At 45.6% G+C, this 18,771-nt stretch overlaps 3 protein-coding genes and 1 long non-coding RNA gene across 32 annotated transcripts in view; 1 reads left to right on the top strand and 3 right to left on the bottom strand.

The window, feature by feature from the left end:
* Positions 1-7,803, bottom strand: part of LOC130536248 (transcription factor Sox-6-like) — a 32,742-nt gene extending 24,939 nt beyond the window's left edge. For 2 of the 10 annotated variants that reach the window (XM_057052045.1, XM_057052042.1), the window contains exons 1-2: positions 7,471-7,800; positions 7,363-7,398 (exon numbers count right to left, since the gene is read on the bottom strand). Coding sequence is in view for 7 of the 10 variants with exons in the window: in XM_057052042.1 (XP_056908022.1) it covers positions 7,363-7,398; positions 7,471-7,472 (38 nt within the window). In the remaining 3 variants the exon portion in view is untranslated. Of the gene's footprint in view, positions 1-7,362 lie in introns of all 10 variants that reach the window. The other 8 variants (XM_057052048.1, XM_057052041.1, XM_057052050.1 and 5 more) reach the window with 8 other exon arrangements.
* LOC130536259 (uncharacterized) lies at positions 625-4,490 on the bottom strand. Its single transcript, XR_008953313.1, has 2 exons — positions 2,015-4,490; positions 625-1,450 (listed from the first exon to the last, which is right to left on the bottom strand). It is a non-coding gene; the product is annotated as an uncharacterized LOC130536259 (long non-coding RNA).
* A 622-nt stretch (positions 7,804-8,425) lies between the features above and the next one.
* Positions 8,426-10,336, top strand: c13h11orf58 (chromosome 13 C11orf58 homolog). The gene is made up of 5 exons (XM_057052069.1): positions 8,426-8,597; positions 9,052-9,135; positions 9,216-9,276; positions 9,454-9,563; positions 9,797-10,336. The coding sequence occupies exons 1-5, from the start codon at positions 8,544-8,546 to the stop codon at positions 10,001-10,003; spliced, it is 516 nt and encodes a 171-aa protein (XP_056908049.1). The 5' UTR covers positions 8,426-8,543; the 3' UTR covers positions 10,004-10,336.
* Positions 10,328-18,771, bottom strand: part of LOC130536246 (pleckstrin homology domain-containing family A member 7-like) — a 28,213-nt gene continuing 19,769 nt past the window's right edge. For 12 of the 20 annotated variants that reach the window (XM_057052019.1, XM_057052021.1, XM_057052023.1 and 9 more), the window contains 17 exons: positions 18,386-18,466; positions 17,930-18,163; positions 17,188-17,241; positions 16,955-17,038; positions 16,246-16,311; positions 15,751-15,831; positions 15,506-15,655; positions 15,309-15,410; positions 15,115-15,220; positions 14,762-14,883; positions 14,493-14,687; positions 14,333-14,423; positions 14,118-14,200; positions 13,759-13,995; positions 11,310-11,462; positions 11,104-11,237; positions 10,328-11,024 (listed from right to left, as the gene is read on the bottom strand). In XM_057052019.1, the coding sequence (XP_056907999.1) occupies positions 10,865-11,024; positions 11,104-11,237; positions 11,310-11,462; positions 13,759-13,995; positions 14,118-14,200; positions 14,333-14,423; positions 14,493-14,687; positions 14,762-14,883; positions 15,115-15,220; positions 15,309-15,410; positions 15,506-15,655; positions 15,751-15,831; positions 16,246-16,311; positions 16,955-17,038; positions 17,188-17,241; positions 17,930-18,163; positions 18,386-18,466 (2,133 nt within the window). In that variant the 3' untranslated portion in view covers positions 10,328-10,864. The other 8 variants (XM_057052031.1, XM_057052039.1, XM_057052020.1 and 5 more) reach the window with 7 other exon arrangements.

The following is an 18,771-nucleotide window of genomic DNA, read 5'->3' as shown; positions in this document are numbered from 1 at the left end:
AACATTCACAGAACACAGAGGTCCAGTGTAACGCTAACAGAGGATCAGTGTGTAGCTCTAACACACTCACACACACACGCACACACAGTTGGTTCAGTCTGATGGTGTTTACGTCTGTACTGTGAGCCATGACCTGGCTCAGATGTGTGACAGCGTCAGACCGATGCTGCTAACAGATGTTCTCACCAGCTCAGGGCAACATTTTGAATGAACCAAACATGGTTCTATAGAACCTACAATGGCTGTGGAGGAACAAGAACTGGATCTTCTACAATGCTGCAAAAGTGATTAAAGCTACAGAATCATAACAATTCCATCTGACAGCAACATGAAGGAGGTTTCAGGAGGGGTCAAGGTTTGTTCCTTAGCCTTTCACTAAATTAACAAAAATGCTCAGATTAGTGCTCTAACTTTGACATTTGCATACATTTCTATGCAAATTATGTTTTATTGTGTTTGAAATTGAGGATTAAACATAATCTGGACATTTGGAGGATGAAGTGAAGCCCTTCAGACGGACTCTAGCTCACATGACAGCGCAGCACAAACAGACAAACCGGCCTTTGATTCCACAATTTGAGGCTAATTGATCACAATGAAGAAGAAAGAGAACAGGCCGTGTGATCCTTTTGCATTCTTTAATCAACCCAGTCCGGTTTGATTTGGACTTTTTCTCTCAGGGCACAATTACGAGCAGCTGATAGTAACACAGAACCAAAACACCGACCAGATAATGAGAGTAAAAGTGATAACAAAGAGCCACAGCGTGAAACTGAAGAAAAGACTCACAAATCCACATTTCAAGGCCAGAGAGGCCGAAACCAGCCTGAACAGGCCCGCAGAAGCAACACAAATGCACACATTCGACACACAAATACACACACACACACACACACATGTAGTCCCAATCATCCGACAGCTGAAGGATTTTGGGTAAAGGTACATGACAGCAAAACATTTCCAGCTTTCTGATCAACAGAGTTCATTCATTCATTCAACAGGAAAATGCAGTCCAACATGAAAATGGATCAATAATCACTCATTTCTGATCACATGATTATCTCCTCGTATCAATTCCATTTTGAGCAGTGTTTCTGTCAGAAATGAGTGGAAGGAACCAGAACTGGACCAGAACCAGAGAGTAGCTCACATCAAGGTTCTCCTGGTTTCTTCTTTCTCTCCTCCATCGCTCCATGAGACCAAAACTGCTGGTGGATCTCAGCCGGGACACAACTGGACTTCCTGGCCAGCCTGACAGCTGTGAAAAACCAGATGTTCAAGACTATAGGTCCAGAGACGTGTCTGAGCTCCAGCACCAGTGATAAGGACTTATTCTTCTTCTTGTGGGAGTATGTGAAGCTGTTTTAATCTGGATTGGTCATTGTTTGGATCAGAGTACCCATTTATGGTGGTTTCTTGAGTCAAGCATCACTGACTGAAGGCAGGAAACCTCCTCCATCACCGTGTGGTATGCTGGTGCCACCGCCAGGGACAGACTAAGGCTGCAGCGCGTCATGCGCGCTGACGAGAAGGTGATCGGCTGCAGGCTTCCATCCATCCAGGACCTGTATATCTCCAGGACCCGGAGGCGTGCAGGTCGGATCACGGCCGACACTTCCCACCCTGGTCACGGACTGTTTTCCCCCCTCCCCTCAGGCAGGAGACTACGGTCCATTCGGACCAAAACCTCCCGCTACATGAACAGCTTCTTCCCCTCTGCCATCAGGCTGCTGAATACCAAGTGACTTATCACTTAAGCACCACGTACAGCAGCCAGTCGGACTCACGAAAAATACATCACATTACTCCTGCATTGACCTGCACTATTTCTTACTATTTATGTATATACTGTATATATGTCTTATTTTATTTTATTTATCTTATTCTAGTGTTGTCTTCTTTATGTTGAATGTCGCAGCGTCACACCAAGACAAATTCCTAGCTTGTGTAATACTGTGCATTACATGAACAATGGCAATAAATCTGATTCAATTCAATTCAATTCAATTCAAACCTAGAAAGTCGATATTTGTGGACCTGTGGGTAGTCAAACACCTTCAGGAAGGAGGGACGGGATGACTGCGCCAGTCTTTTTGTTTTCCTGCACAAACGTTCACGAAAAAGGTTTAAATGACAACATGAATTCTCTCCAAAGTCGCTGATGTGAAACATCCCCAAAGCAAAGAGGCGGGAGGGGAGACAAGCTCCAACACATATGCCTGGACCCCGCCCTCTGCCCGCCACTCCAGGAGATTACATTATGGCCCTCGCCATTGTCCTGCTACCTCAAGACAAAGAGTGTCAGACTGTGCAAACAGCCGCAAAGATTGTAAAAACAAGAGCTGAATGTCAGAGAAGGATCTGCGGCTTCTTTTGTCCCACAGCTGAGGAATGAACAAACACATGGCTGCGTGAGAGAGGAAAACCTGCAGAGGGAAGGAGGGAGACAGGCGGAGGAGATGCAGGAAGTTCAACAGAAACGGTTGAGGCCTGAAGTCACGACCCCAATAAGCTTCAACTGTCAGGGCCGATAATGAGGCGACGGCGCTACCCCTGATTTACACTTTTGCTAATGAAAGACTGCATGTAAACGAGGGGAACGGGGGAGCGTCGGGCCGCGAGAAAGGGCTGAGTGGCTGCAGCTCTGATCAGTGACATTATTGATCCCCGTCTCAGTCATTTTATCTTCCTGTTTTTTCCAGCTTTGTCATAATCCGACCATGTTTAGGCTCCCTTCCCGTCAGCAGTCCACGATAACCAAACCAGCTTCATGTTCAGTTGTTCTGTTTCAGATGTGTAGTTGATGCTGTTTTCCTGCAGGGGGGACGTGGAATCATGTCCAACAGCAGGTCTCATTCTTGAACCTGCACCGTTGTTCCGTCAAACACGTGCTGCTCAGCAACAATGGTTCCTTTATGACTTAAGCTTCTTTTCACCATTTTAAAGGCTATTGTTCCTATAGCAGCTGTAACACTGTATGTTTCCCATACCAGAGGCAACATACAGTAAAGTGCTTCACAACCACCTGCTGAGCCTGATATCTCCTGCATCCACCTGTCCATCTCTCCTTCCATCCATCACATCTGGTTGGCTGAATTTATTCAGAATTCATACCATGATGATGATGATGATGATGCAGCTTAGTGCCTTAACTCTGAGTCATGGGACCCCCATCCACACCACCGGTGATCTTGACAACATGGATTTTTACATCTGGTACATTGAGACCAGAACCAGGAACAGAACCGGAGGATGTCCTGACATAACAAATGATGAGGTTTCTATTCAAAGCCAGAAAACGTCCAATCAGAGAGCTCGATTAAAGGCTTCTGTACAGTCTTGAAACCATGGCAATGCCCTGCATATGCAAGCAGCAATATTTGTGTTAGTTAGTTAGTTAGAAGTTAGAAATCAAGCCAACAACCAACTGGATTTGGTGTTTGTAGGGTGGAGCCCCACTATCCTGGCCCCTGCTTTTTACCACAGGGTCATTCGTCCCAACTGCTGCCACACCCCTTTTACCCAGAACCGCAGAGTTTCTCTAAGTGGGAGGGGCTTAAGGGTGTAATCACAGCAATCAAACGATAATTGATCCCAGTTGTCTCGGACATTAAAGATTTGTCATTTCAGTTGAATGAAACAGATTCAAATTTTAGAAATTTATAAATTTGAAATTTTGTGAAGAAATGTCTTTATTAAAAAAACGACATCGGTCACATTTCCTGAAACTGCAAGTGGTCAAACGTGTGTCACCTGGAAAATGGCTGTTTTCAGCCTTTTCTGGGAAAAGTTTGACACACCTGAGAGATTTGTGTAACATTTGAGACAGACTTTTACTGAAAGGTAGTGCAAATAATTGCTGTTGTTTGATTTAACCTGCAGGGAGTGCCAAGCGGGTGGGGTCTGTGTGACACAAACTCTGTCAATTACACAAAAGACCAGAACATGTATCTTCAAACATGTTCATTTAACTGTCAAAACTTTCAGGCTCTAGCATTGTCTCACATATGGAACCCAACCCATCCGGTACTTTAGCATGATAAACCATACCAGGACGTGTTTGCCGACGACACCCACGATCACATATTGACTCCAGAGTCCTTGCGGAGGTTTACACGGAATATTCATGTTTCTGTCTGTCATGTTTCCGATGGGACACTCCTGTCATGTGATCTCTGGCTAACTCAGTCACCTGGTCGCCCCGTTACAAACGCACAACAACAACAACAACCACTGTGTCTGTTGCAGCAGCAGCCAGAGAATGATTCAGCCTCCGTGGATGAAGGAGGAAGTTTCCATAAGCAGCAGCTCCGACAGAAAACTTAACCATCGAAGGAAAAAAGGGAGAAAAGTCAATTGAGTATGAAGTCCCAAGGCCATCGTATCGTTCTGAAAGAGGTAGATTAACATGTTATTTTACTGCTACAAGAGGTTAAATGACCAACACACATAGACACACACACAGGCAAGCACACGCGCACACACACACACACACACACACCACACACACACACACACACCACACACACACACACACACACACGCTAAAAGACGTGTCCATTTGTTGATCAATGCTGGAATGGATGGAAACATTGAGCCGACCTCTCAGGAGCAGAACAGTAATCCTGCAGCCACATGTTAGCATGTTAGCACATTAGCACCAGCTCAGAGAAACATGGTTCTGTAGCCTCCTCAGCAATGTCTGACCAAGATGTTTCCACCAGGCAACCGCTGCCGGGACCAAAAGACTTAAGCATCATTCATCTGTAAGACCGACGTGTCATCGGAACACAAGCTGCAACAGTTTGTGAGAGGAGTCGACTAACAACAACAGCGACTCACACTGAAGACAACAGCAACACACTAAAGACAACAGCAACACAGACTGAAGACAACAGCAACAGACACCGAAGACTACAGCAACACAATAAAGACAACAGCAACACACACTGAAGACAACAGCAACACAGACTGAACACAACAGCAACAGACCCTGAAGACATCAGCAACACACACTAATGACATCAGCAAACACATTAAACACAACAGTAACACACTGAACCCAGACGCTGACATTGCCTGTTTCCATGGCAAGTTGGTTTGTTGTGGGAGCAGGTGTAAAAACACAACAGCGACTCACACTGAAGACAACAGCAACACACTAAAGACAACAGAAACACACACTGAAGACAACAGCAACACAGACTGAAGACAACAGCAAAAGACACTGAAGACAACAGCAACACACTAAAGACAACAGCAACACACACTGAAGATCACAGCAACACACTAAAAGAAAACAGCAAAGTACACTGAAGACATCAGCAACACACACTAATGACATCAGCAACACACATTAAACACAACAGTAACACACTGAACCCAGACGCTGACATTGCCTGTTTCCGCGGCGAGATGGTTTTTTGTGGGAGCAGGTGTAAAAACAATGAACAAGTGGAGAGAACGACAAATGAAGATGTGATCTTTGTATGGAGGGGACACACACACACACACAAAAACACACACAAACAAACACACACATACATTCCTCAGTTTGCTTTGAGTTGTTCAGTCTTTCTGTTTCTGCAGGGATGCTGTAATTTTGGGTGTGTCACCGTGGAGATAAATACAGGCTGAATAAAGACAAACGCACAATCACAGCTACATGTTAAATTCGTGATTCACTCCTTTCCTAAAAAAACAACAATAAATAATACAGTCTGAGAATCAACCATAGGCTGAAAATGATTGACTTACACACAACAACCACGTGGGAAAATATGGAACACGTCATGTGGAACATACGTGTTCATCTGCAGATGTCGGGGGAAATGAAGATGACTGGTGTAAAGGTGCAACGTCGACAATTTCAGCAACGTTCTCACAGTCACCTCGCTCTACATCACGTCTCCTGTGCAAATGTCAACCATCAACACCGGCAACCGCTCAACTGATGGACACGACTGTCATTAGTGAAGAGAGCGCATTATTATCAAAAGTATCTTTCATTGCTTAGGAAACACCAATCAAAGATTACAATAATCCACCTGTCATCTGGAAAGACAGATTATTTTAACCAGATGAGGTGACAGAAGAAGAAGAAGAAGAAAAAGAAGAAGAAGAAGAAACAGGGAGGTGTAACAGGACAACGTGCTGAGCTGACAGACTAAATTTAAATCTGCCATTTGGACGCTGAGATCTCACTTTACCTAAGAGGGAAGTTCAGACTTCAGCACCTGCTGCCCAACACACACACAAACACACAGTCACATACACACAGACACACATACACACACTTACATGCACACAGACACACACACACTCGTTTTCTGCGCGCGTGAATTGTAGTTGTAATTATAATTGTTTTAAAAACTTTTGTTTAACTTCGTTTAACTTGCATCGATAACGCGCAGATTTGTCTGATGCTTTTGTGTGTGCGTATGTGTGAGAGTGAGTGTGTGTGCGTGTGTGAGAGAGAGTGCGAAACTGTCTTCAGATCAGCTCACACTTCTCTTCCGTCTTAAAGCTGCTTATCAGCGACCGCGCAGCAGCTTATCGGAGGAGGGAAACACCCTGCAGTGACTCTATCGGGCCGTTTCAGGCCAGTCTGTTCCGGGACAGTCCAGCCTTGTCCTCCTGTCACCGCGGGACAGCCGGCCGGGTCCCGGGTCCGCTCCGTCCCACGACAGTTTAATGGAACCAGAAGTCAGGGTGAAGGTGGAGAACCGGAACAGTCCCGGTCCGGTGGACATCTAACCTCTGACTCGCACGTTATTCTGTATGCGCGTGACCTCTTAAATCCAGGAGACCTGCGAGCACCGCACGCGCTCTGCAGGCTGAAGCGTGCGTGATCGGCGCTTTTAGAGTCCAAACCAATTTGTAGAATTTTAATATAAAGTTTAAAGAATAAAGAAATGTATCAGAAATCTAAAAGTTTTGGTCATTAAAATAAACTTTTCGCCTTCAAATCTCCATCGTGATTTTAACTCATTTGTCTTTAAGCTAATTTTCATGATTTATTAATTTTATTTTTATACTGAAACCGAACCATCAGAGCCGATAACTGCTAATCACGTGATTTTTTGCTGTCATTTCAACAGTTTCGGTTCTGTATCTGGCCCAAACTCAACAGTTGTTCTCAAACTTCCCTGTTTCAGCATTGTTGTTATCTTTGTGTTACGGCTCCTCAGCAGAGGTTCTGCGGGTCATGTCAGGTCGTGCGGGACTAATCACGCACCATTCTGACATCTGACGGGCCGAACCTGCTGCGCCGTGTGTGAAAGAGGATTTTCAGACCAGTCAGAAGACCCCGAGTCCGGTTCCCAACACAAGACTCTCAGGAGTGACAGAACTTTCTCTCACCTGCTTTGATGTTCGTCCTCCGGGCGAACCTGGAACCTGAAGACGAAGATGAAGAGTTGCGCGTTGGGACAAGAGTCGGTTTAACAGCCGGTGGATCCGTAAACTTACATCTCTGGACCGGGTCAGAACTTTGTTAACCCCGCTGCTGCAGCTCCGGAGACCACACAGAACAGTTCTTGTTGCTGTTCGGAGAAGTTCTGCTCAGTCCGTCAGAGAAGAAGGTGAAGAGAGAATGCGGGACAGAGAGAGAGCAGCCGCGGAAGGATAACTCCTCCTTCTCCTCCTCCGCTCCTCTACTCCTCTATCTTCTCCTCTCTTCACTCCTCCGCCTCTGTTCTTTTTTCTCCTGTTTTTTCCCATTTTCACACCTCTGTGCGTTTTTATTCACTTTTGCTGTTTGTGAAAAAGAATTCAGAATTCAGTTCTCGTTTTTGCTTTTGGTCGAAAACTATTAAAGGGTCACAATCCACCTTGTCTGTGACGTCACCTGTTGCTTTAAATAAACATATTTATCTCTCTGAAACAACCGAATCCAGTTGATCATCACTAGCAGCTTTAATGTGCTGTCGGCTCTCCTGTTTCTTATTTGCTGACTATACCGCCACCTATTGTTTCTCCGCGTTCACATCCTGCAGTTCACGTAAATCAAAAATATGATCAACCAAATCAAATCAATTTAAATACGAAGCAAGGTGGTTATAATAACAATAATAATAATATAATAATAACAATTACAATAATAATTTGGATTAACGAAATCAGCAAAGTAAATATTCAAATGGTAATTTTAGCCAGTGATGGTTGTACTTTTATTATTGTTGTTGTTGTTACCATTCATTGATCAATGGATAATTGACCAGTAAGAAGTCAACGCCAGATAAAAAAGATGCCAAAAAACGCCTGAAACTCATCGGGATGGAGGCTTCAAATCACGAAATGCCGGTAAATTATGTTTCTTTATTTTAGCTTTTTAAATTGCGTTGGATGTTTTAGCTGAACGTGTCAACGTTCGCTTAGCAGAAATTGATGGCATGTTACGGCAAACCGCCAGGGGCGACAGAGAACAAATAGTTACCAAAACTAACGAAGAAAACACCGGAAGTAGTGAGTCGTTCGTTTGTTGACAAAACCAATTAGCTTCTGTTTGGTTTGCAAAATTAACGAAATATATTTGGTCCAGAATGAGTTCTTCGGAGAACAAACACGGAACTAAAAGAGCCGCATCTCCGAGTGACGTAAGACGACCTAGAAGATCTACGCACTGCTTTATTTAAGGAGAATTTACATTACCATTAACTCGCTGGCTAACAGGTTCAGCATGATTACTCGTTTCTAACATGCAGTAACTCTGAAAGAAAACATAGAATCAAGTAAACCACGTCATGCGCTCTATTTATTCACCAGTTTGTCATTTGAGTCTTGGTATAAACATCAAGTGTTTGCAGCTTGAAACGCGGTTAACCTGCGTAAACCAGGTTTCAGACCTTGCCCTTTGACGCATGATATAAGTTACAATTAAAGGCAATTTATCATCGTGAAGCTGGTTGAAATGAGACCATTGTGAGGTCGATTTTTCTCTTTGATTTGAAATAGGAACCATTAACTTGGAAAGTTAATGATCGAGAGCCTTTAATTGTCCAGAACAGGGTGTTTCTGATGAATTGGACATGACCACCGATTTTTTTGTAGGATGGATCTACAAATTGGTCATCGGCAGATCTAGGAAGTGATGAAAGGAAGCAAAAGTTTCTACGTCTGATGGGCGCAGGGAAGGTGAGTCTGGAAAAAGACAGTCTGAATGTGAAGTCCATGAAACCAGAATCCAACAACTGTCATGTTTCCATTTCTTCCAGAAGGAACACACAGGACGCCTCGTTATCGGTGACCACAAGTCAACGTCGCATGTCCGCAGTGGTGAGGCCTCCAGCAGAGATTTTTTAAGGCTACAGCTCTTTTGCCTGTTACCCACAACGGTTATGTCCAGTGCGATTAACACAGCCTCTCTGCTCCACGCCGGCCGCTCAGATCTGTCCATGTGAGGACAGAAATGAGGCGGCTGGCGTTCCCGCTGTGACGCTGTTTATTCTTCAGGAACGGAGGATGAGAAGATCAACGAGGAGCTGGAGATGCAATACCAGCAGGGCATGGAAGGAAAGCTCTCGGGCCGGAACCGGAGACACTGTGGACTGGGTTTCAGCGAGGTGAGGCATCAGGAATGAGATCATCCCCACTTTACAACAAGTAAAGTACAAAAGTGAAGATCTCTGTGACTAGAGCTGAATCAGACTGGGTCCAGCAGTAATGGCTGCTGGGCTGAACCCTGATGGAGGTGTGGAACCGTCTGTCTGGATGTCTCGACACACTGAAATTTTCCTCTGTCTTCTGTTTTGTTTCGTTAAAATGGTGATGGTGAAGCGTTTGTATCTTTCTGCAGCCGGAACCGGTTCCAGACCCACCCACCACTCAGCCCGAAGCAGCCGAGCCCAAACTGTCTGCGACAGAACCTCAGGATAACGAGCAGGACCCAAAAGCAGAGGACAAGAGCTCAGAGCAAAGCTCAAAGCAGAGTGAAGCCAGCGCCGACAGAGGAACCCACAACCATAAACACACGTACAAAATGACCTTTGTCAAGTCAACATAGATGTTTGTAAGCAGGCAGTTTTTTCACAAATGCCACATTTGTACATTTATTAATTTGTCTGTACAGAACTTTAAATCAATCATCGGTCTCAGAACCAAATGTGATTCTATCAGTGTACCTACACATGCTTTCTGCTCTGCATGCAGATGCCTTTCTTTTGGGACATTTTTAAACATAAATCTCCATGTTACCACGGAGACGCTCCCTCCACATGTAGTTTGATGTTCAACCGTCTGATCAACAGATCTAATTCGGATCTTCACATTTCTGTTCAAGGTCTAAAATCAGTATTTAGGATTATTTACACTCAAATAAAGGAAATAATGGACTTTATTAGGTTTTATTTTGTGATTTATGAACATTCCAAAAACAGACAAGTACCAGAACTTTTTATTCATGATTTACCAAAAAATTAAAAGATTTGAAGTTCTGCAGAAGCTGGGGGATGAGGAGGTGCCTCTGGTTCCACGGTGGTTCTGAGACTCAGTGTTCCGCAGTAGCTTTGGCTGAAGGCGAGAAAACACCATTTTTTATCTGATCTATTGCTCATTCCTCCTTTTTATACTCTACTTGAACGTCGATCTTCGAAAATTAAAAAGGAGCTGTTTATTCCTGGAAGATCCAGTTAGTTGAGACCACATCCAGCAGAGCCACGAGGTGCCCCCTGCTGGGTTTACTCACAAATAATTTATCGACCTCTAGATCAAAGCTCTGGGATCAAACTGAGCTTCGTTAACTGACTCCAACCAAAACAGGAAGTTTTACCTTCATGTACTTCAAATATGTTGAAGGTGACCCGGAAGAGACTCGGGTCTGGGTCCTCGGTCGGGTTAACGTGTGTAATTGCGTTGATTATTTTGATCATATTGATGAATTGTGGAACCGACCTGCCACCAGTTTGCTCTTCTGTGAGGCCTCTGAAGCCAGAACCTGAGACACGTTCATGATCCTTTCCTGCTGCTGAAGAACCAAACAAAGCTCGGAGAAGTCCAGCGTTGCACAAGGTTGAAGGTTCTGAACACTGATGAAGAAAGTGGGGTGGGCAGAACCGCAGTTAGTGTCGAAGAACCCAGCAGAACTCAGTAAAAGTAACCTGTTACCTGGATCTGGCCAGGAGGTTTTTGATGCGCTCAGTGCGTTGCCAGCGTTTCTCCAACTCCTCTGGACTCGGGGGCTCCTCAGAGTCGGACTCGATGTAACGCTCTGGGATGGGAACCTTCTGTGGTTTGGAAAGCTGCACGTGGGGAACACAAGTCAGTTACAATAGCCTCCTCAGCAGCTACTCTTCTTCTAACTGAGGTTCTACCTCTCGGCTGATGTCCAGGTCATAGTCCACAGGCTCCAAGTCCATCTCTCGTAGATGAGTGGGAGGGGCCTTTGGCTGGCCCCTCCCACTTGCTACATTCCAGCCTTCTTCAATGTGTCCATCCACCCAGAAATGCTCCTGCAAATCAAACACCTGCAGAGGGGCAGAGATGCCATGATTCTGTGATTTTATTGGTTCTTCCTGAAAACGACTTTTCATTTATAACAGAAACAGCACCTGCACAATTTTACACAGTTGAAGTGTAATATAGTATAATATTCCCAGGAATCTTTAGATCAATGACATAATTTCAGAAGACTGACTTTTCATAACAGTTTGCAGAGCTTGTGTTGACTCCATGTCCTGATGTTAAAACGATCAAAATCAGAATATAAAAATAACATTTAAAAACTGAAATGATGCACCTGCAGCTCAGTGTGCTGCAGCTCGAGGAAGACAAACACTAAACTGTTCACTTTAGATAAAGTTGTGCTTGCATGTGTGAGTGTGCTTGTTACTTGTGAGTAATCATTCACCAAAGCCATGCAGGCATCCTGTAAATCCAGCAGCAGGAGCTGATTGGAGGATAGCGGCCTTGATGTGAATCAGAGAAACACCCGTCATCCATCCATCTACCCAACATCCATCCACCCAGGTTAGAAAAGAGCAGAGAGAAGCTTTCACAAACAGAAAGTCTTTATTGTCCAGATTAAATTATCTACATGTGCAAATCATCTCATTGATTTAGGTAATCATTTTTTCTACTTTACTTCTTTTTCTCTCCAAAACTATTTTGTTATCTTAGTTCTGAAGAAATATGGGGGCATCACGAGAACCAGTTCTACAACCACAAATCTTCAAAAGTGACTTTTGCTCCAGGAAAAATGAAAAACTAAATCAACCTTCTGTTTCTACCAGTTGTGGAAGGTCTCAACCTTCCACAAATGTCTCAAATCTCAGATTAGCCTTAATCTGTTTTCTCGAAATCTAGAGCTCCTTCTAAAATAAAGCCCGTGATGAAGTCATCCACTGCTCTTTATTGCATCTCCTGTATCTGTCTTGATTATTTGCAATGCAGAAATCAAGAGAACCAGAGGAACAGTAAAGACTTCAAATCTACACTTTCTTCAAACTTCACATCTGATTTTCTGCCTTAAAAATCCACAATCATACTCGGTGGAAGGCCAAAGCTCACATTTAAAACCATGTAAACGCATCTATATGCTGGTGAAAACTACATTTACATGTGGCAAAAGCAACTCAGGGAATTCTGGGAAGTGTAGTCTAATCACAGCAGTCATGAGTTTGTCTTCTTGGAAGACTGACATTTCAAACCATTACTCTTTTAGCTGTGCAGGTTAGCATCATTAGCAGTCTGTCCTGAAAACACAAAAGAGAACAGGAAGCCTTTCTCATTCGGCAACAAATGTCAAAGAATTCAGTTAAAAATGAGATCTGCTGTTAAAGAACAGCTTTCACTGTGGAAGTGATTAATGTCAGCTTGGAACAAAGAATAAATTAATCATAAACCAAGGCACTTCTCATTTGTAAACGAATGAGTACATGAAATGAGAAGAAAATGAGAAATGATCATGATTTTCAGCTTCTTTCATTTCATCAACCTGAATGTTCCTTTTTCCTCTGAATACAGAAACTCTACAAAATATATCTGTACAATTGTGTACTGAAAATATCCCTCAGTAAATAAATAAAATTGTACACTTACACCAGATGTACATCTGTGGGCCCTTCCGTTTTGGTTTACATTCAGAATTGTGTCAGTGAGGGCCCCCCAGAGGGCGGTGTTGTCACAGACACCCACAGACATTCAGGGCAGGGACACGCCCACCCAATCAGGCGGAGCCTGGTTCATTGGCGTTAGCAATTAGCCTCTTTAGGAGCAATAAAATCAGGTAAACAGTGACATCAAGAGGACAAAACAGTCACTGATAGCACCTCATATTTCTGGAATCTTATCTAATTCCTGCTTTTGATTAGCAATTCCCTTTTCTGGAGTATGAACCCAGGTTAGCCCCACCTACTCCTGCGGAGTGGGTGCAGATTAGGTCAGCTGTGGTCTTTCCAAGAGGTATAAATACACCTGTGTTTAACGTAATTTGGCTCAAACGGGGTTGGTGTGTCCTTGCCCTTTAAGAGACAAGACCAAGTCCAAACCATCCAAGAATTCCCAGCATTCGTCTGTGCTCGTTTGTATCTGGCAATATTACAAAAGCGTTACCAGCTAGCCGACCTGCCACAGTCTTTAGTTTGTTAGTGCTAACATTAACAACCATTCAATACACACATAAGACAGAATTACAGTTAGCATGTTAGCATCCCTGCTAGCTGATTATGTATCTGGGGGCTGGATTGTTGCGTAGCAGCAGTGGCGGTGTAGGTGTTGCTCCCTGTGATGACTGCTGCTACGTGGGGGGGTGGGGTAACGTACAGCCACCGGAGGGTCAGAAGTGCTCGAGGGCAGTCTGGAGGAAGAGGAGGAGCGCCGGCTGGTGGAGGTGGACAGGCAGGAGTGGTCACCCTGGCTCAAGTTCCTCTTACGCTCGCGAACAAGCGCCCTCTGGTGGCGCTTCATCCGCTCCAGCTGCTCCTCTGCCGTCATGCGGCCTCGAGGCTGCAGACCTTCACTTGAGGAAAGCTGAAGATCTAAAGCACTGTGAGGTCGTTCCTGTATGAGGACAGGAGAAAACAAAGAAACAAAACAGGATGTTTTGTCCTTAGCAAGACCAACAATAAACAAAATTCAAAATTCTGCAGCAAATCCAGAGCTGACTTCCTGTTTGGACATACCCTGGAGGCAGAGTTTCCTGGACCTCTCCTCAGTGTGACGTAAGAGGAGACAGAGGTGGACTGACGCTCCTCAGAAAACGAAGCTGAATTGAAAAAAGAATCAGCAACACATTTTGTATCAGAATAATATCCTTATATGTCAACAATAAAATCCTATTGAACACACTGACATATAAAAACATCCGTGTTGGTTATACTTCCTGTTCTCTTCTGACCTTTGCTCTGTAAATGCTGGTACTCCGTGTCGGTGTTGTGGTGGATCTTTCCTGGCAGCTCGGGTTCACTAAGGTAAGATCGCAGCTCCGACTAAAACCACAAACAGGTTCAGATTCTATTTGATAAAACGTCTCAACGTTCGACTGAAGACCATCAAACCTTAGCGTCTCCATTAGCAACGTACTGCCCGCTCTCCCGGTCCCTCCTCCTCTCATCTGACTGGCGTTTCAGCCCTCGCACCGACGTGTGACGAATGACTGAGGCCTCTTTGGGGAGGGGTGGGACTGCAGGGGGCATATCACCGTAGTCATAGAAACGAGGCAGTGGTGGCCTGGGCGGGGCTATATCCTCGGACTGAGGAGTGTTTGGAAAGAAACCGTCTGTTAATAGAAACAAGAACTGTCCTTCAAGAGAGTAAAGAAACTCACCACTGTCATCACAGCACTGCTGTGGTGAGTGGACAGAAAGTCGGAGGTGCAAAGTGGAGGTTGGACCTCCACGCTCTGAGAAGGCACGGTCAGGTCAGACATCGAAGGCACAAATTTCCTCTCTGTTGGACAAAGCCATGCGAGACGTCATCGAGCTACAACAGACGTGTGATCACTGATGTGTTGGCCGGGTCTTATTGCTGTGGCCCCGCCTCTAGATCACTTCTGGACAAGACTGTGGTTAACAGGGTTAATGCACCAAACCCAGAGACCCCTACATTCACGATGATGACCTCCAACTTCTAAAAACATGTTGACCTGATGACTGAGCATTGCGTACCGGAGAAACCAACCTGGGTTCTGAACAGAGTCAATGGTGATCCTGTAGTTGGCTTTGCTGGCGCTCAGTCCGGCCAACACGTCCTCGATCCGCCACAGCTCACGCTTCAGCTCGCTCTTCTGCAGATGACAACGTGACTCATGTGTTCACTCAGAATGCCTGAAATCAGCAGCCGCAGCGTTTCACGACTGCAGTACCAGATCTCACCTGAAGGGCGGCGCTGTGGTTCAACTGGGTCTGCAGAGCTGCTCTCAGCTGCTCCACAGATCTCTCCAGTCTGCTGTACTCGTTCCAGGCCAGCGTCATCTCCTGTGTGAGGTTTACAAGAGCACAAGAACACAATGCTGCTGTACTTACTTCCAGAACAGATGCCGATTATCAATCAAGTTAATTAGTGTTCATACCGTGGATACACGTGATATTTGGGCCCTGATGGCTACGAGATCTTCCTGCAGCAGCCTCTGCTGGTAGGCTATCTTCTGGCTGTGGCCCAGCTGCTCTCTGTATTGCTCCATCTGCTGGCGGGATAAATCCAGCACACGCTCCAGCTTGTCCTAAAGGGGTGGAGTCACCCAGGAGACAAAAGGACCAGCAGTTAGTCCACCTAAGCTGTCCCTCATACTTGAATCGCATCAATTCAAAAACTTACCTTGTCCTCCTTCAGGGAGCTGATCTTGAGCTCCAGGTCCTTCAGGATCTTGTCCTGCTCACACAAGCGGCTCAACTTGACCTGTAGGGGGACACAGAGGTTCAGATCTGATCGCGTTTGTTGCGCCACAAGTGTGTTTGCACCTGAGCGTGTCTGTTTGAAGATGTCTGACCCTAATTTGAAGTGTCACAGCCCCCCATTTACTGCTGTGACTGAGTTCATTACGGGGGTGAGACCCAACCTAAAAGGTTAATTACCATCTGTAATCTCTCCTAATTAATCTGTGCTAATTTATCATGCTGAAGCTCAGATGTGACAGCAGGATCAGCAGTTTGTCATGTGACCAAACATTTGGAAACATGTCAAGAACATCTCCAGCAACAGTTCACAAAATGAAAATAAAGGTAATTTGAGTTTTGGTGGGATTTGAAAGGCCATGAGCATCATATTGAGGTCAACATGTGAAGGACATGTGAAAGACATTGAAGGACTCACGTCCACATCACTTTCTGCAACTCTTACAGGTTTCCCCGCCTCCTTCAGAACCTGAGTTCCTGCTACCTGCAGACAGAAATACACCACTTTCAATTTTTTTCGTGCACAATCCAAGAGCTGAGGCTGCAAGTGTGATGGCCTGTGTAGTCGTTGGTCAAGGTGACAACACAAGCAGCTTTGGCACAGAAACTCAGCCAGTGCCATAAAGAATGAAATGGTAATGGACACGAGGACAAATGGACTTCAGAGTTCTGGTCTGACGTCTCCTCTGAACACAACTGTTTTCTCTTCCTGGTGCAGCAGAGGTCAAGTCAAAGGTTAGGTCAGAGGTCTGAAGACAAGGCAAAGGTCAGGTCTGAGGGCAAGTCAAAGGCCAGAGTCACAGTGACAAATTCAGATTTCAGCGGCTTGAACTTTTAAAGGTGATGTCATGTTCTTGGTGCAGCGTTTCAGAGACAATGGTAGAAGCTGCTGGCTTTTCAACCACCTGACTACAGCCACTACACATGCACTGCCGAGCCCCCCATGAACATCAGCATTGCCATGGAGATAAGACTGTCTTTACTGCCGTGCTGGAAGAAATGGGATGATTTTCCAGAACTCATACAGACAACACACATGCAGTCTGAGCCACGTGCATGACCACAGATGTGCTACACGTTATCTGTAACATTCAGGGGACACGCACGTACGCACACATGCGGCTTACATTCATGACAGGCCTGAGAGGCCCAGCAGTGCAGTGCAGTAGCAAACTGTGAACCACCACGATCAGGGGCTCTAGAGCTCTGATCTAAGAGTCAGAGTCAACAGAAGAAGAGAGCCGCAGTTAGAAATCAGCGGTTGTTTGGTTTTTAGTGTGTGAGAACATCTCTGTTAATTCTACAGTCCAGCAGCAGTGAGACAATGGTGAGACACCGGCAAGACAAACTGAAGTCTCACCTTCAGGTCGAGATACTCCAAGTCCTTCTTCAGCTGCATGTAGGTGTCATCAGCCTGCAAGAGGACAGAAACATCCTCAAGCTTAACGCCAACATGCATCAGAACCAGCAGTCGCATAGAAACAGTGACAGTCCATCATCTTCTTAGAGCCGTAATTCAGCTCACATGACAGAAAGCAGACTCAGATTCACCAATCAGAAGACTAAATCGAGCAACACACCCACAGGTGGCCGTGCGCCTCATTCCTGCAGATGGCGTTTAGCACGAGAGGGAAACGGAACAGCAACAACAGCACATGAAGAAAGGCTGGTGGTTCTATGTTGGCAGCCGGGCTCACAGACGGACAAAACCACAGGAAGACGGAGACTGATGGCTGGAGGTTGCCACTGGTTCACCCATGCTTTTGGGTAGAAGTTTGACTCCATACCGGAGTAAAGGCTCAACAGGAAGTGGCGAGCTTGAGAGAACCTCATTGGCTCCCATAGTGAAAACATTCAGTGAGTGTAAACACCCAGAGATGCTGGATGATGACCTCAGAGTTCAGAAATGTTTAAAGTGCTCCTGAAGGGGGCGCTGTCACACAGAACCAGAATTATTGTGGGGTTTATTCTCAGAGAACCAAGAACAATGTCTTAAAAGTCATCTAATTTAACCATCTTACTGGAATACATGTTTAAAACTGAGTGGCAACCTCAATCAACCAATGATAAAATGAGCAGTGGGCGGAGAGGCAGGCCCCCACCTTGGTGTTAAAAGATCGAAGGGGAGAAGATGGGCCCAGCCGGCTGAGATGGGACACAGAAGAAGGGGCGGAGCAGAGGAAGGGGCTGCTAGCAGTGGTGTCGCTGGGAACATGGTGGTAAGGTTCTTCGGTGGGGTCAAACTTCCCCAGCTGGGCTAACATTTCCTGCCGTGCAGAGGCCATCTTGGCCCGATGGCGCCGCAACTGAATGAGCAGCAGGGTCAGCTCCTCCGGCTGTGAGGCACCAGAAGGTGCGAATCAAAACCAGGCAGATACAAAGATGATCAAGTCAACTCAAGAGGATGAGAGCGAGCTGATGAGAGAGTGAAGCAGCACAGGAAACGTCCTGCAAGGGTCCATTCACACAAAAGCCTCTGCTCCGACTGACGCCTGAAGAGGTTTACGCATACGCCCCAAAGCAGATTTCAGCCTTCGGGTGGTTCAGTGCTGACGTACCGTTTTACCATGGAGGCTGGGAGCACTGACGGTGTGTGTGATGTAACCAGATGGCATCGAGTGTCTCTCAAGCGTCGTGGCCTGAAAACAGACAGGTCTCAGTGGGAGGAGCTTCAACACACAGCGAGTCCACATCACCATTGGCCAGAATTGTTTTCACCAACAGAAGCTTTTACACAACCTTGATAAAAACAGTTATCATCTGTTGGACGAAGAGTGGGTGGGGATCTAGACATGAGTCATCCCGGAGACTCTGAGAAAAGATACCCTGAAGAGACAGGTAGACAGAGAGATGGGTGAACAGACAGACAGGTGGACAGAGAGACCGGTGGACAGAGACACAGGTGGGGAGAGAGGAATGGACAGAGACACGGGTGGAGAAAGAC

The sequence above is a fragment of the Takifugu flavidus genome, chromosome 13, assembly GCF_003711565.1.
Source record: "Takifugu flavidus isolate HTHZ2018 chromosome 13, ASM371156v2, whole genome shotgun sequence".
Taxonomy (NCBI): Eukaryota; Metazoa; Chordata; class Actinopteri; order Tetraodontiformes; family Tetraodontidae; genus Takifugu; species Takifugu flavidus.
This window is presented reverse-complemented; position numbering and strand designations above follow the sequence as displayed.

Coding starts and splice junctions, on each gene's coding strand:
- c13h11orf58 (XM_057052069.1), top strand. CDS start 8,544: ATGAGTTCTTCGGAGAACAAACACGGAACTAAAAGAGCCGCATCTCCG. Junction 8,598..9,051: donor GAGCCGCATCTCCGAGTGAC/GTAAGACGACCT, acceptor ATTTTTTTGTAG/GATGGATCTACAAATTGGTC. Junction 9,136..9,215: donor GTCTGATGGGCGCAGGGAAG/GTGAGTCTGGAA, acceptor CATTTCTTCCAG/AAGGAACACACAGGACGCCT.